At 39.6% G+C, this 15,193-nt stretch overlaps 1 protein-coding gene across 1 annotated transcript in view; it reads left to right on the top strand.

The window, feature by feature from the left end:
- Positions 1-15,193, top strand: part of NEIL3 (nei like DNA glycosylase 3) — a 53,706-nt gene that overhangs the window by 36,392 nt on the left and 2,121 nt on the right. The window contains exons 7-8 of the mRNA XM_023226906.1: positions 6,362-6,531; positions 8,294-8,714. Coding sequence (XP_023082674.1) covers positions 6,362-6,531; positions 8,294-8,714 — 591 coding nt within the window. The remainder of the gene's footprint in view (positions 1-6,361; positions 6,532-8,293; positions 8,715-15,193) is intronic.

The raw sequence follows: 15,193 nt of genomic DNA, 5'->3' as shown, positions 1-15,193 counted from the left end.
AAAAACCATCTAGTTTGGAAATGTGGCGGTAGTTGGTTGCCAGTCAATGAGAATTTAGTGCTGTCTGCAAACCACTCTTTAAGCACGTGTAATCTGGCAGAAATTTTTGAGGGCATGGAGCAGTTAGAGGGCACTTGAGAGACATAAGAAAACCTGTGATGGGTTAGTCTTGGTAGGATAAACTTGTTCAGGGGAAAATCTGATTGTGTAGTTGTCATGTTTAAAACATAATTTGAAGGTCTTGACTACAGTGAAACCCACCTCAACGTCTCATAAACAAAAATGGCAATTTATGGGTCATGTAGCCAAAATGAATATTGGAGTAATTCACAGAATTAATAGAAAAGCCGTAGAGACCAGAGCCTCGGAGGCTGGAACCCATGAAGGTGACCTTGACTCTTCACAGACAGAACAAGTAGAGAAAACGTGGGTCTAAGCTGCTTCCTGTTTAAGCTCCTTATCACAAGCTTCATGATAATAAATTATTTCTGGTTTCAGCAAAAGAACTATATTCTTGAGGGCTTCTGGGAAGTTTTGGTGCTCCAAGAATAAGGATTCAAAGTAGACTGAATGAAATAGCAATCATATATTGATTAAAATAGAAGCCGGACAGCAGCTTTTTATTCAAGCCTTTAAATGCCACTTTATTTTGCATAACTTCCTTTTTAGTTTTATTAACATTTATATTGGTATTTTTTTAAAAAAATCTACTTTGTTTAGACAAAGAAAAATCAATTGCTTCCCATGCCAGGAACTTGTTTCCATTGAGAAATGCAGAGATACCTTAGAGCAGGGGTCTCCAACCCCCAGGTCACAGACCGGTACTGGGACCAGTACATTAGCGTATGAGCTCCACCTTGTGTCAGATCAGTGGGGGCCTTGGATTTTCATAGCAGCGCGAAACCTATTGTGAACTGTGCATGCGAGGGATCTAGGTGCCAAGCTCCTAAGCCTGCTGATCTCCCCCACACCCCACCCAAGCCCACCACGCCGATGGAAAGATTGTCTTCCACAAAACCAGTCCCTTGTGCCAAAAGAGTTGGGGACCGCTGCCTTAGAGGCACTGCCATTCCCCACTTGTGTTTTATGCCCCTCCCCATCTCCCACCCTAGGGCAGTCTGAGATGATAGCTGAATCTGATAGTATTCGCAATCACTGGGAATGCATGGAGGGAGGCAGAAAGGTCCAATGGAGAGCCTTGCTGTTGCCTTAACTTTCATGATCAAAAGAAAAGGATCCCATTAAAGAGAGGTATAAGAAACAGAGCTATAGGATCAAAGATAGGAAGTGATGGAGAGAATTAAATTCAACTGAGTTAGCTGGCACAGTGACTCATGCCTGTAATTCCAACACTTTGGACAGCTGAGGCAGGAGGATCGCTTGAGGCCAGGAGTTCAAAACCAGCCTGGGCAACATAGCAAGACTCCATCTCTAAAAATAAAAATAAAATTAGCCAAGCATGATGGTGCATGCCTGTTGTCCCACCTACTTGGGAGGCTGAGGCAGGAGGATCACCTGAGCCCAGGAGTTCGAGATCACAGCGAGTTATAATCACTCCACTGCACTCCTGTCTTTAAAAAGATTTAAATTTAAAATATTTAAAAATAATTCAGCTGAGTTAGAGAGGGTGAGGCTTGAAGAAGCTATTTTATTGGACCTCTGGGAAATAGGTGATTTTCAAGAAAGCAGTTGTAATTGATAGGTAGGGGCAAAATTTGTTCATTAAACCTATATTTATTGAATATTTATAGAGTACTATATTCTAGTGGGAGGAGATCTTTTTAAGAAAAACTTGGCCGGGTGTGGTGGCTCATGCCTGTAATTCCAACACTTTGGGAGGTCAAGGTGGGTGGATCACCTGAGGTAAGGAGTTCCAGACCAGCCTGGCCAACATAGCAAAACCCCGTCACTACTAAAAATACAAAAAATTAGCCAGGCGTGGTAGCATGTGCCAGTGATTCCAGCTACTTGGGAGGCTGAGGCAGTAGAATCATTTGAATATAGGAAGTGGAGGTTGTAGTGAGCCGAGATCATGCCACTGCACTCCAGCCTGGGCAATAGATTGAGACTTTCCAAAAAAAAAAAGGCCGGGTACAGTGGCTCATGCCTGTAATCCCAGCACTTTGGGAGGCCGAGGCAGGCAGATCACGAGGTCAAGAGATGGAGACCATCCTGGCCAACATGGAAAACCCCATCTCTACTAAAAATACAAAAGTTAGCTGGGCGTGGTGGTGGGCGCCTCTAGTCCCAGCTACTTGGGAGGCTGAGGCAGGAGAATCGCTTGAACTTGGGAGGGGGAAGTTGCAGTGAGCCGAGATGGCGCCACTGCACTCCAGCCTGGTGACACAGTGAGACTCCGTCTCAGAAAAAAAAAGAAAAGAAAAAAAACTGTCTCTACATACATGTATAAGACACGAGGCAATGATAAGTGGTGATTAGTGTTCTCAGGAGCATCAGCCACAATAGCAGATAGTGACGGGAGAGGGCTCAGTTTTGATAGGGTGGCAGGTAAGTCCCTGGGGAGGACATTATTGAAAAGATTTGTAGCAATCTGACTTGTAGCAATCTGAGGGTGGGAGAGAAAATTCAAAGACGGTAACCCAGAAAAGCATGAAGACTCTGAGTTATTCAAGGAAGAGAAAGAGGGCATGTATGACTGAACCAAGCAGAGGGAATGAGAGACAGAGGGAGCCTCTCTGCTTGGGAAGGACCAAGGAGCATGCAGAGTCAGCTTGGCCAAGGAAAGATTCTGAGTAGAATGGGGAACCTTTGGAGGGTTTTGAAAGGGCGTGAAATAACTGACTTATGTTCGAAAAGATTTATCACTCTGGCAACTGTTGCCAGTACTTTGAGCTGGGAAGCCACTGGGAGATTTTGAGCAGGAGGGCAGCATGAATTGACTTGGGTTTTCTGATTATGATTTGGGCTGCTGTGTGGATTAGTGACTGTCGTGGAAGTAGAGTGAAGCGGCAGCATTGAGGACTCTCAACAGTAGTGCAGGTGGTAAATGCTGGTGACAGGGAAGAGAGAGGAGGTGGTGGGAAAAAAAGGTTGAATTTAGGATAACTTTGGAAGTTGAGGTACGGTTAAGGCCAGAAACTTGTATAATTTAAGGGGCCTTATTTATGAAAAATAATAAAAAATTATGACTACAACGTTAGGTCCTAATGTGAATATTTAGAATAAGAAATCACAACAAATTATATTTTTTAAACACCACAAACATCAGAAAAATGAGATATTATTAGTTCACTGCCTGACACAGCTGTGTAATTGTGTTCCTTCATGTTTTTGGCTGCAAACTCCTTGATTGCCTTTTCATATGACCACCAACAATATCATTACATCTTTTATTATGACTAGATGAGAAAACTTTGAGCTTCACAATTGGCTGTTGATAGTGACACATCTCCAGCTTCCTGTATCTTTTCTTTAAGCAGTACTTCTTCTCTGTAAGGAAACCCTGAGAACAGTGCCTCTCAAACTTTAGGGTGTACCAGCATTTTCTGAAGGGCTTGTGAAAACACGGATTGCCGGGCCCCACCCCCAGAGCTGGGGATTCAGTGGGACCCAGGAGGGGCCTGAGAATCTGCATGTCTAACACATTCCCACATGATGCCCATGCTGCTGGCCTGAGGACTTGACTTGGAGAACCCCAGCCCTTTGATCTTCCTCAGGTGCCTCAGGTCCCCTCCTCTGCCAGGTTGTTTGTGAGTTAGGGTGGGAGGTATTAGGGGTAGGGTGGCCTGGCAATCTGGATTATGGTGGCCTGTGGGCACAGAACGATGCAGTATCTCTTGTTCAGGCCCTTCTCCTCAAGCTTCAGGGCAGAGTCTGCCTGCTCCTTGAGGTCGCCAGGGCAATATTGTCCCTGGGCACTGAGCAGATGTGAGGTGACGCTGGCAGCATCCAGGCACCAGGACTACCGCTGCCTGCAATCCTCTGAGTCCCCAGCATGCGGTTCAGTTACGGCTCCCATTCTCCATGCTGCCCACCCCAGTCTGCAGAGGACACATCAAGCCATGGAAAATGAAACTTTTGCTTCATGTAAATTTGCATCTGCGACAGATCCCACAGGATTTGCTGATGGACTGGAAGTGGGGTGTGAGAAAAGGAAGTGTTAAGGATGACTTCTGGGTCTGGGCCTGATGAATTGAGTGATGCTGATGCCATTTCCTGACACGAGATGGAATAGTAGAATTGCAGATTGGTGGGTCATGAATTTTATGTGTATTCATTTCCGCTGGCTGCCATCATAAATTATGACCTTGGTAGCTTGAAGCAACAGAAATGCATTCACTCAAACGTTGGATGCCAAAAGCTCAACATCAGTTTCACTGGACCAAAATTAAGGTGTGGGTAGGACTGTGCTCGCTCTGGAGGCACTGGGGGAATCATATTCCTTCCCTCTTCTCACTTTCGGAGCTGCCGGCATTCTTTCACGTGTGGCTACATCACTGCAACCTCTGCCTCTGTGGTCTCCTTGCCTTCTCTTCAGTGTGTATCAAGTCTCCCCCTGCCTCTCTCTTATAAAGACACTTGTGATTGGGTTAAGGGGCCACCAACTAATCCAAAATAACCTCTCTATGTCAAGATCCTTAATTACATCTGCAAAACCCTCCTTCTTTATAAAGTAACATATATAGATTCCTGGAATTGTGCCCTATGTCTTTGGGAGGCCATTATTCATCCTACTACAGCACATTAAGTTTGAGATTCTTCTTACACATTCAAGTGGAGATTAGGAAGAATTTATTATGAGTGATTAAGAAATGGAGCAGTAAGAAAAGGAAAGAAGGTTTCCAAAGCCTCCATATGTAACAATAAAATTCTCCTTATGATCAGGGAAACTTACAAGACAGAAGAAAATGAAAATAGGGAAAAGTTGGAGCACATGGAAAATGTAAAAGTCATTTAAATTGTGTTTAATTATAGATAAATGCATCATGCTGCCTTTCAAAGTAAGTTAGTAGAGGACAGAGATTAGGTCAAGTAAACAAATTCTGTAGAAGATCTGATGTTCCATAGGGATAATAAATACTGAGTGGCATTAAAAGTCAAGGTAAGTAAAGATAAAAGAATCCTAATGAGATGTATCTTACTTTCAGATTTTCTTATTCTATTTATTATTTTACCAGACACGCCTGAATTTTAAAACTAGTGTAATTATATGTAAGGAACAAAATGTCACAGGAGACAAGGTTACCTTTGAAAGGCAAAGAACTCATGTTCTGAAATGTAAGATACACAGCCTTTACCTGGAAGAGCTTTTTTTGGTATTAATGTTTGGGATCATGAAGGGAATCCGTGATACTGCCATGGTTGCTTAACCATGTGACATACTCTATATCCAGACCTATAGCTAGCTGTGCATTAGAGAGTAGGACTATGTCACAGCCATATAAAGGCATTTTGTGTAAAAATACATGTTCAGTGAAGGACTTCAGATGGAGAATCATGATTTATATTTGTGGCCCAAAATCAGGGTTTTATTGTTTGCTTGCTAATCTAATAATTGGCTATCCACCATAACACAGTTTTACATGAAGGGAAATAACACAAAGAGATATGTTTTTTCAACATTATGAATTAATGAATTTACATAGTGCTCAGCAGATACTGTAGAGAAATTCTAGCGTTTCCTAAGTTTTCTGTGCACATGAAGTAAATATAAAACTTTCACAGCTTTCAATCCTCTAATTTCTGCATAGGTGTGTTTTCCCATAATTTAATTGAATAAAGGAAAAGTACCAATTACTTAAAATATTATTTGAGAAATACTTCCTAATGTGATATCAAATATTTTTAGTTGGTTAAAAAAAAAACTACTCAATTATTTGACTCTAAATAACTTTTATTTGATGTTTCTCACTTTAACAACAATTAGTGAGGTCCAGGTGAAGACATTTTACTCTGGACAGGTGCGGTGGCTCACGCCTTAATCCCAGCACTTTAGAAGGCTGAGGCAGGAAGATTATTTGAGGCCAGGAGTTCGAGACCAGCCTAGGCAACATAGCATTCCATCTCTACTAAAAATTTAAAAATTAGCCAAGCATGCTAATGTGCACCTGTAGTCCTAGCTACTCAGGAGATTCAGGTACGAGGATTGTTTGAGTCCAGGAGTTCAAGGCTGCACTGAACTGTAATGGTGCTACTGTACTGCAGCCTGGATGACAGAGCAACACCCCATCTCTACAAGAAAAAAAAAAAAAAAAGACTAAGATACAGTTCTAACTTCTAAACAATAATAAAGAGATAGCATTGGGGTATTAATGGTTCTGTAATCATTTCTTAAATACCCAGACAAGAACAAGGCAATAATAACAATGTTAATGATTAATTTAAAAAATTATTTATATAGCAGGCTACCGACTAGAAATACTATAATCAGTTGGACATCTAGCAGGGTGGATTATGTTATGGACTCTGTGGCTCGGAAGTCTGAAGAGCAGTGGACCTGTGCGGTGTGTACTTTAATCAATAAGCCCTCTTCTAAGGCATGTGATGCTTGCTTGACCTCAAGGCCTATTGGTAAGACTCAATTTTGATTTCGAGTTTGTTACATTTCTAAGAGGGTTAATTATACAAAGTCAGGAATATATCTTGCTCCATCTTGATATTTCATAAGTAAATAAAATGTCTTTCTCAAAGGTTTAAAGGAATTGCCAGTTTTTACATGTAAACCATGCTAATATTCTGTTGAGTAATTTTTTTTAACAGGGAGGGAAAGCATGTTTGTGCTATAACAGTATGTGCCTTTGTATCTCAAAAAAAAAACGGAGATGATCACATCTGTTCTCTACTGTTTCTAATGAATTATTCAATAAAGCTTTGTTTTATGCAGATTTCAGCAACTTTCGAGTTTGTTATTCAGTGCAAGTGTTTCATAAATTGAAAGGGAGGGTTTCTGTAAGAATATCTTTGCAGGTGGAATAGAAAAATGCTGAATTTTTTATCTTCTGTATCCCTTCTACCCTTGTTATTAAAATCTTTACCCAGACAATTGTACTGATTTCATTGAAATCTTTCAAAATAACTCTTTATAGCTCACGATTTCATGCGTTTAGAGCATGTAAAACCTCAGAGGAAACCTGTGATTAAGAGCCATCTCATTGCTGCAGCTTCTATTGTGTTCTCAAAATGTTATTTCTTTCTTCAATTAGAGATGAGAAAGTTCATTCCTGACTTGTGCACCCCCGCATTGTGTCAGCTGTCATATTGTGGTTTGTTCCCTGGGCCGGAAAGGCAGACGTCACCCCTTGCGTAGCTTTGCTGTGCTGCGTCTCCTATTTCTACCCCTCCTTCTTCAGTATCCTTCAACAGAGACAGAGCCCGTGGAAAAGCACAATCTTAGGTTGCCACATTGATTTCAACATTCTGCAATGCATTTATATGTCTCATTAACTGTTTTATTGTTAATGTTTCTGAGTCAGAAAGACATCTTAATGAAAATATAGAATGTATTATAGTATATATTCCAAAATCCTAGGATACTTTGTTGAAACATTGTATTGAATAGATGTTAAGTCTGGCCCAGTGCGGTGGCTCACGCTTGTAATCCCAGTACTTTAGGAGGCCGAGGCAGGTGGATCACAAGGTCAGGAGATCGAGACCATTCTGGCTACCACGTGAAACCCTGTCTGTACTAAAAATACAAAAAGTTAGCTGGGTGTGGTGGCGGGCACCTGTAGTCCCAGCTACTTGGGAGGCTGAGGCAGGAGAATGGCAGGACCCGGGAGGTGGAGCTTGCAGTGAGCCGAGATCATGCCACTGCACTCCAGCCTGGGCGACAGAGCAAGACTCCATTTCAAAAAAAAAAATAGATATTAAGTCTTTGTAATTCATCTTTACTTGTTTTCAATAAGCCTTTCACTTTGTCTTGTCTTTCCTTGTCATTCCTGGTAGTCTAGAAACAGGTCTCTAACTGCTGACTTAATGCTTTATAGGATATCATCTCTTAATTACCACTTGTTAATACTTTGCCTAATATTAGCAAAACCGATAGCTGAATCACCTTTAAATGCTTAAACACAATAAAAAGCAAATATAAACCTGTGTTAAACCCATGTCAGGGGTTCTGTAAGTCAAACTTTTGCATTTTACATAATATTTCATTTCCTAGCCAGAAGATGATTCATTCTGACTTGTCTGAGCTAACTTTGTGTTATTAGTTCTATATATTAGTTCACTGTAATAGAGTGAAGTAAATTTTTTAATCAAATAAAAAGCTGTTTCACATAATCAGTATGTTATATTTATAGGATATTGCATAATTACTTATCTCTCCTTCCAGATTCAGTGCTCAAGAATGAAGAAAATTCTACTGTCTTTAGCCACTTGATGAAGTACCCATGTAATACTTTTGGAAAACCTCATACAGAAGTCAAGATCAACAGAAAAACTGCATTTGGAACTACAACTCTTGTCTTGACTGATTTTAGCAATAAATCCAGTACTCTGGAAATAAAAACAAAACAACACCAGACACTAGATGAGGAGTTTCAAAACTCTCCTCCTACTAATGTCTGTTTGAAGGATGCACAGCACCCCTCCAAGAAGAGAACAAACAATATAACTCAACTCTCCAGCAAAGTAAACATATCACCTACAATCAGTTCAGAATCTAAATTATTCAGTCCAGCACATAAAAAACTAAAAACAGCCCACTGCTCATCACCAGATCTTAAAAGCTGCAACCCTGGATATTCTAGCAGGTATGATGCTTTTAATCTTGGTCTTTAAGATAATTGCTTTTTTTTTTTTTTTTTAAAGACGAGGTCTCACTGTCACCTAGGCTACAGTGCAGTGGTGTGATCTCAGCTCACTGCAACCTCTGCCTCCTGCGTTCAAGCGATTCTCCTGCCTCAGCCTCCCAAGTAGCTGAGATTACAGGTGCCCGCCATCACACCTGACTAATTTTTATATTTTCAGTAGAAATGGGGTTTTACCATGTTGGCCAGACTGGTCTCAATCCCCTGAGCTCAAGTTATCCACCCACCTCGGCCTCTCAAGGTGCTGGGATTACAGACATGAGCCACCACGCCCGGCTGGTTGCATTAAGATTTAAGAGGACAGAAATTGTCCCTTGCTAAGGAAGTTGAATTACTTTTGGTAACATGAATCAAACCCTAAAAGACTATTATAGTAGTCTGCCTCCTTTCCCTTCTCTAGATTATAATGTTAGAGAAGGGAAGGAAATAAAAAACATAATTTCCTACATGTATACAAAGTTGGGTTTTTTTTTCTGATAATAACCATACACATGATCAATACAGAATATTTGGAAAATATTGTACAGTATAAAGAAAAATATTTGTCACCCATAATCGTACTGCTTATCAATAACCAGTTAGCATTTTTTAATATTTCCTTCCAGTGAAAGATACTCTTCCAAAAGGGGAACTATTTTTTATAAAAGTTTAGTTAGTATACTGTGTTCTAAAAGGAGGTACCTGAGATACCTCTAGTGACCTTTCTGTTAAAGAACGTGGATGGATCTCAAACAGTCATGTGAGATGGTGTTTATTTTTATTTTTGTTTTTCTCGTTGAGACAGCATTTCGCTCTTGTCACCCAGCTGGAGGGCAGTGGCACAATCTCGGCTCACTGCCACAACACCTGGCTAATTTTTTTTTTTTTTTTTTGTATTTTTAGTAGAGATGGGGTTTCACCATGTTGGCCAGGCTGGTCTCGAACTCCTGACCTCAGGTGATCTGCCCACCTCAGCCTCCCAAAGTGCTGGGATTACAGGCATGAGCCACTCGGCCTGGCCTTGCTCTTTTTTTTAACTGAAAGTCCTGAAAAGCCTGCTTGCTACTTTGTATCTGAAATTGAAAAGTTGTAATTGTAACTAATAAATACTACCAGAGCAGATACATTTTATAGGACTTCCAGCTACGTGTCCAGGAGAACACCCTCATTTTTGTCGCCTGTGATACAGAAATGTGAATACATAATGTCATCCTCTCTTTTCCTTAATGATTATTGGCAGCTGCTGAAACAATTTTCTATTGACTCTCCTTCCCCCTTTATCTGGCCCTCCCAGTCCCTTTATCTGGAATTCCTAACTATGGCAACCCGATGTTACATCTCCAACAGAGGACACATTTCTCCACCGTTTTCTTTTCTGAGCTGCTTCAGAAAGCAGCTGACATATGTCCAGCATTTTTGAATAAGTGGAGAATTTATAACACATAAATGGAGGGTCGTCCTCCCCTGTATGTCTTTTCTTGCCAGTGGGAGACAGGCAGAGAAACAGTTACAGTCGTCCCTCGGTATCCTCAGGGAATTTGTTCCAGAACCCCCAGGATACCAAAATCTGCAGATGCTCAAGTCCCTGGTATGAAATGGCATAGTCCTTGCATATAACATATGCACACCTTTTCATATATTTAAATCATCTCTGCATTACTTCTTATAATACTGAATTCAATGTAAAGGCTGTGTAAATACTTGTTATACTGTATTTTCTTTGTATAATTTTTTATTGTTTCTTTTTGTTATTTCTTGTTTCCAAATATTTTCGATCCGAGATTGGTTGAATTTGTGGATTGGGAACCTGCGGATGTGGGGGGTGTACTTTGGTTGGGACCTAGAGTAATGTCAGGTGGAATTGTGAGATCCACTGGCTTTTCCTCTTATTAACTATGCCTTTACTGATGGATAGATGCCTCCTCTTGGCAGTGGGACGAGGGTCCATTTAGTGTAAACTCCCAGAGCAACCTGTAGGAATCCTTAAGCTTATTTCATAACAAATTCGGAGACAGTCTTTGCTCAATAGATGTATTTACCCCCAGTTTCCTATTCCAACTCTAGTTTTACCATCAGTTAATCCTGATGATTTATCCTTGACTGGCTTTTTAAATGTTTTGTTCATAATCATTTAGGGCTTTTGTTCATTTGCTCACATTTGAATGAAGCTATGGGAGCTGAACTTTTAACTGACTGGATAAATCCACCACCTGTTCACTTTAACCGTAATTAATGCCTCATGGTGGAAGTTCATGAAGGAGTTAATTGAGAATGTTTGAGTTGGGAGGCTGTCCTGGAAGAGAAAATCATTTCCAAACAGTCTTTTCTGTTCCGTGGCTTAAGTGGAAAGTAGAAGTGATTGTCTTAAAATATTGTGGCATTCGTTGTACCTAGATGAAATATCTTGGCCTATTTTTGTTCCCTTAGTGCTTTGTAGAAAATCTCAGACAATTTCACTAATGAATTAGGGATTTAAAAAAACATTAATGTAACCTTAAATTTAAATGATTTCTTCATAAGCCATTAGTAATAGGATCATATGATCAATCACAGTGCACCGCATTCCTTAGAAATGCTGCAGCCCGTGTGTGTATTGAATATAAGAACACCAGGACTGAGACTCCACAATCAATCAAGATCAACTAGCAGAATAAATGTCAAGTGATGAAATAAATTCACCCAGCAGCCCTTCTGCACCCAGCTACTTTACAAGGAATAAATTGCAAATTACTGTCATTTATTTCATTTTTCTCCTTGTCTGGCAGCTATAGTGTTCATCTTGTGGACAAGATGCCTAGCAGAAGCTCACAACATAATACTATTAAAGCAGGTGGTCCATCCATAATTTATAGCCAGTTTATATTTTCTTTAATATTATATGATAATTACTTTGACTTTTGTTCTCTTAATTACAGTTCTCATTACCACACGATCCATGCAGCGTTGATGAGGCATGTTTTCTGATTGGTCTTGAGATAGATGTGTATTCCATCCAGTTATTGGCTTATAAATTAGATGGTTGAACCCATTTTTAAACAGTTAAGAATAATTACTAGAAACAGTTTAAGTTGTCGATCCAATTATTGTAAACACAGAGCAAAACACAGTGATGCATTTTCAAAAAATGCTTGTGTTTTAGGTTGAAATTTTTCCTGAGTTGATGCAAAGGCTCACATAGAAGGGTGAAATGACAATAACAAAATCATTAATATTTTCTCACGTTTGCTGCCATCAGGGGTGTTGAAGATTTGTCTTTAATCACCAGTGCAGGTATGACACCATGTCCTTGTCTCTGGGTTTGCTTCTTGGAGTTTTCAGTCTAAGGATTTCAGAACCACCTGGGACATCCAGAATGAGTCATTTCACTTTTGTTTCAATCCTTGCAATAATCCTGTATGACAAAACCCACATTCAGTGAGACCGATTAATCCAACAACTTCAGACACTATTTTTATTATGATGAATCACCCTATCTATAAAATGAGTTAAACCTAGCTTGTCCGACCAAAGGCTTGTGGGCCAGTTGGCTTTGAATGCAGCCTGACACAAATTTGTAAACTTTCCTAAAACATGAGTTTTTTGTGTGATTTTTTTTTTTACGTTCATCAGCTATCATTAGGGTTACTGTGTGGCATTGTTCTTGATTCTAATGACATGTACATGAGCAGACTATAGCCAGCAGGGCCAAATCCATCCCACCACCTGTTTGTGTAAAGCTGTATTTCCATTTGTTTAGATATTTTCTATGACTGCTTTTCGTGATGACAAACTTAGACCATAAGACCAGCAAGCCTAAAATATGTTATCTGAAAAGGTTTGCCAGCCCCGATCTATTATATTAATAGATCGTTTATAACCCAGCGTTAATATTCAAACTGATGGTCATGATCACTAAAATGAATGATTCTGTATGCTACATTTAAGTAAGAAATCTGCTACATTTTAGAAAGTTTTTAAATGATTAAAACAAAGAGAGGAACTAAGATGTCCTCAGTTAATCAGAACATTTAATTATCCTGGATAATGTGTTCTATCATAAAATTAAGATTAGCTGTGAATATTTAGAGCCAGCGTGATCACAGGTGGCATCAGTATCTTGGTTACATTACTTCAGTGCTTCGTAACTTAATGTGCATACAAATCACCTGGAAATCCTGTTAACATACAGATTCTGATTCTGCAAGCAATCTGGAGTAGTAGCCAACAAACTCCAGGTGATGCTGATGCTTCTGGTCAGTGGACCACACTCTGAGTACCAAGAAGTACCAAGATCAAACGTGGCTTTTTTTTTTTTTTTTTTTTTTTTGAGATGGAGTCTTTTGAGACGGAGTCTTGCTCTGTCACCAGGCTGGAGTGCAATGGCACAATCTCAGCTTACGGCAACCTCTGCCTCCCGGGTTCAAGCAATTCTCCTGCCTCAGCCTCCTGAGTAGCTGGGATTACAGGCACACGCCACCACGCCCGGCTAATTTTGCGTTTTTAGTAGAGACAGGGTTTCACCATGTTGGCCAGGCTGGTCTTGAACTCTTGACCTCAGGTGATCCTCCAACCTCAGCCTCCCAAAATGCTGGGATTACAGGCGTGAGCCACTGCACCCAGCCTGTGACCATGTTTTTTACTTAATTTTTAAAGAAAGAAATGGAGTGGAAGGCAGAAATGAAGGCAGAGAGATGACATTTGGGCCTCTCCTTTCTACTTTAATCCTGCCTTCTACCTTGGCCCTTCTCCCCAGAAAAACCTTAAAATAGAGAATCTAACCCTCTCCCTGGATATGTGGAACCCTGGAGCTCTCTAGGTTGAAACAAGTAGGTTAGAAAATGTTCAACTGTTATCCAAAACAGCCACCTCTAAAATGATATATAAAACTGTTTTTATGTCCACACGGTTTTTAGTAAGAATGCACCATTTCATTAATTTTGTTAATATTCTTAATCTTTTCTCCTTTAATTTTGTTTAAGCATTGTTTATGAACCACTTGCTTTAATTGTGAAATCTGTTGACTTCTCTACAACTGTCCAGATATCTGGCTTCTCTTGAAGCTAAATTTTGGAGGAGATTGGTGAACTGAAAAGTTGTGGAAAAGAGAAGTCCTTTGCCTCTCAGCTTTCCTATTTCTGATTTGGTATTACCCATGACTCTAAAATACAACCACCACCCCTCTACCCTGAAAAAGGTACCATCAAAATAGTCGCTGGTGAAGTATTTAATGATAACGATGTATTTAGCAATGCCTACAGCTGCTCTTCTTTTACAAATGGCTATTGAAGAAACCTTCACAAATTGCCCTCAGAATGTTTGAGTTCATCCCAGCAAACATTTTCAAAGCAGTATATTTAAGCATATTATATAAACGAATTTCAGTCAATTTCATCACAAATAAAAGATTGCATTCTCTGAACATTTCAGTTAGATATAATGTATTCAGGCATCATAGAAACAAGTGTATAAAAAATGCAGTTTAGGAAGCAAGGAAAAAGAGAAATCACCTTTGATTTTTAAGTATTTTTAACAATTATTTAAGAATGATATTTTTGTTCTTTAGATATTTACCAAAAAGTTGAGAACGGATTAACTGTTTTATCATTAAAAAGTTTTAAAAAATAGGAATATTAAGAGGGGGATTTCTGGTTTTAATGAATGTGAACACTTTCTCTTCAACCAGTTTATTAAAAAACTAATTCTCATAAAGGCATCATTAAAATATGCACAACATAGAAAATTTAAATAAGCTTCTTTTCAAAAAGAAAATTCTGTTTATATAGCTACAGTACAAGGCCAGCTTCTAGCCTGTGTACACTGGGTATGAGGACAACCTCCAAATCCTCTTGATCCTAATTGTGGGGGAGAATAAAGCTTCCCTGCTAGCTTTACAAAATTCACATTTTTGCTCTCTGCCAGGCAGCCTGTTTCTTGCAAGAATATGATTGCGGCTATTATAGTAGCCTTGATCAGAGAAAGCATAGAAAATTGTCTCTAAAGTAGATAGCACAGAGAGTGATCTCTATGGCCTTGTCAGAGCCATTGATGAGAGCTTGCTACCGATGAGAAAATAATTAGAGAATATTGTGACTAGCCACTTTGGGGCCAGTGGGAATGGAGAACCTGGACTTGAGAATAGTTTAGAGGAAATAAAAGTGGCTACAGCGTAATCCTGGGTAAGAAAAGAACTGAATATCAGAAATGAAAAATAAAATTTGATTTACTGGATGCACAATCCGGCTGCTGTTGTTCTTTAGAAATTTAAATTACGTGTTTTAGGTACATAGGTAACTTTGGAAATAAATTAGAATTACCTGGGAGAACAAAGAATAAAGACAGCATTTGCATAATGACCTAATGCTAATGTGGTCCAGTTTTTGATAAAATTTCTTTGTACAAGTGAAATTCTGACATGTGGGGGTAAAGTGGTGTGAATGGTCCTTTAGCACTCCTATGCGAGCTTA

Source organism: Piliocolobus tephrosceles, chromosome 3 (genome assembly GCF_002776525.5).
Source record: "Piliocolobus tephrosceles isolate RC106 chromosome 3, ASM277652v3, whole genome shotgun sequence".
In the NCBI taxonomy this organism is placed as follows: Eukaryota; Metazoa; Chordata; class Mammalia; order Primates; family Cercopithecidae; genus Piliocolobus; species Piliocolobus tephrosceles.
The sequence above is the reverse complement of the archived record's forward strand: the minus strand, read 5'-3'. Positions and strand labels throughout refer to the sequence as shown.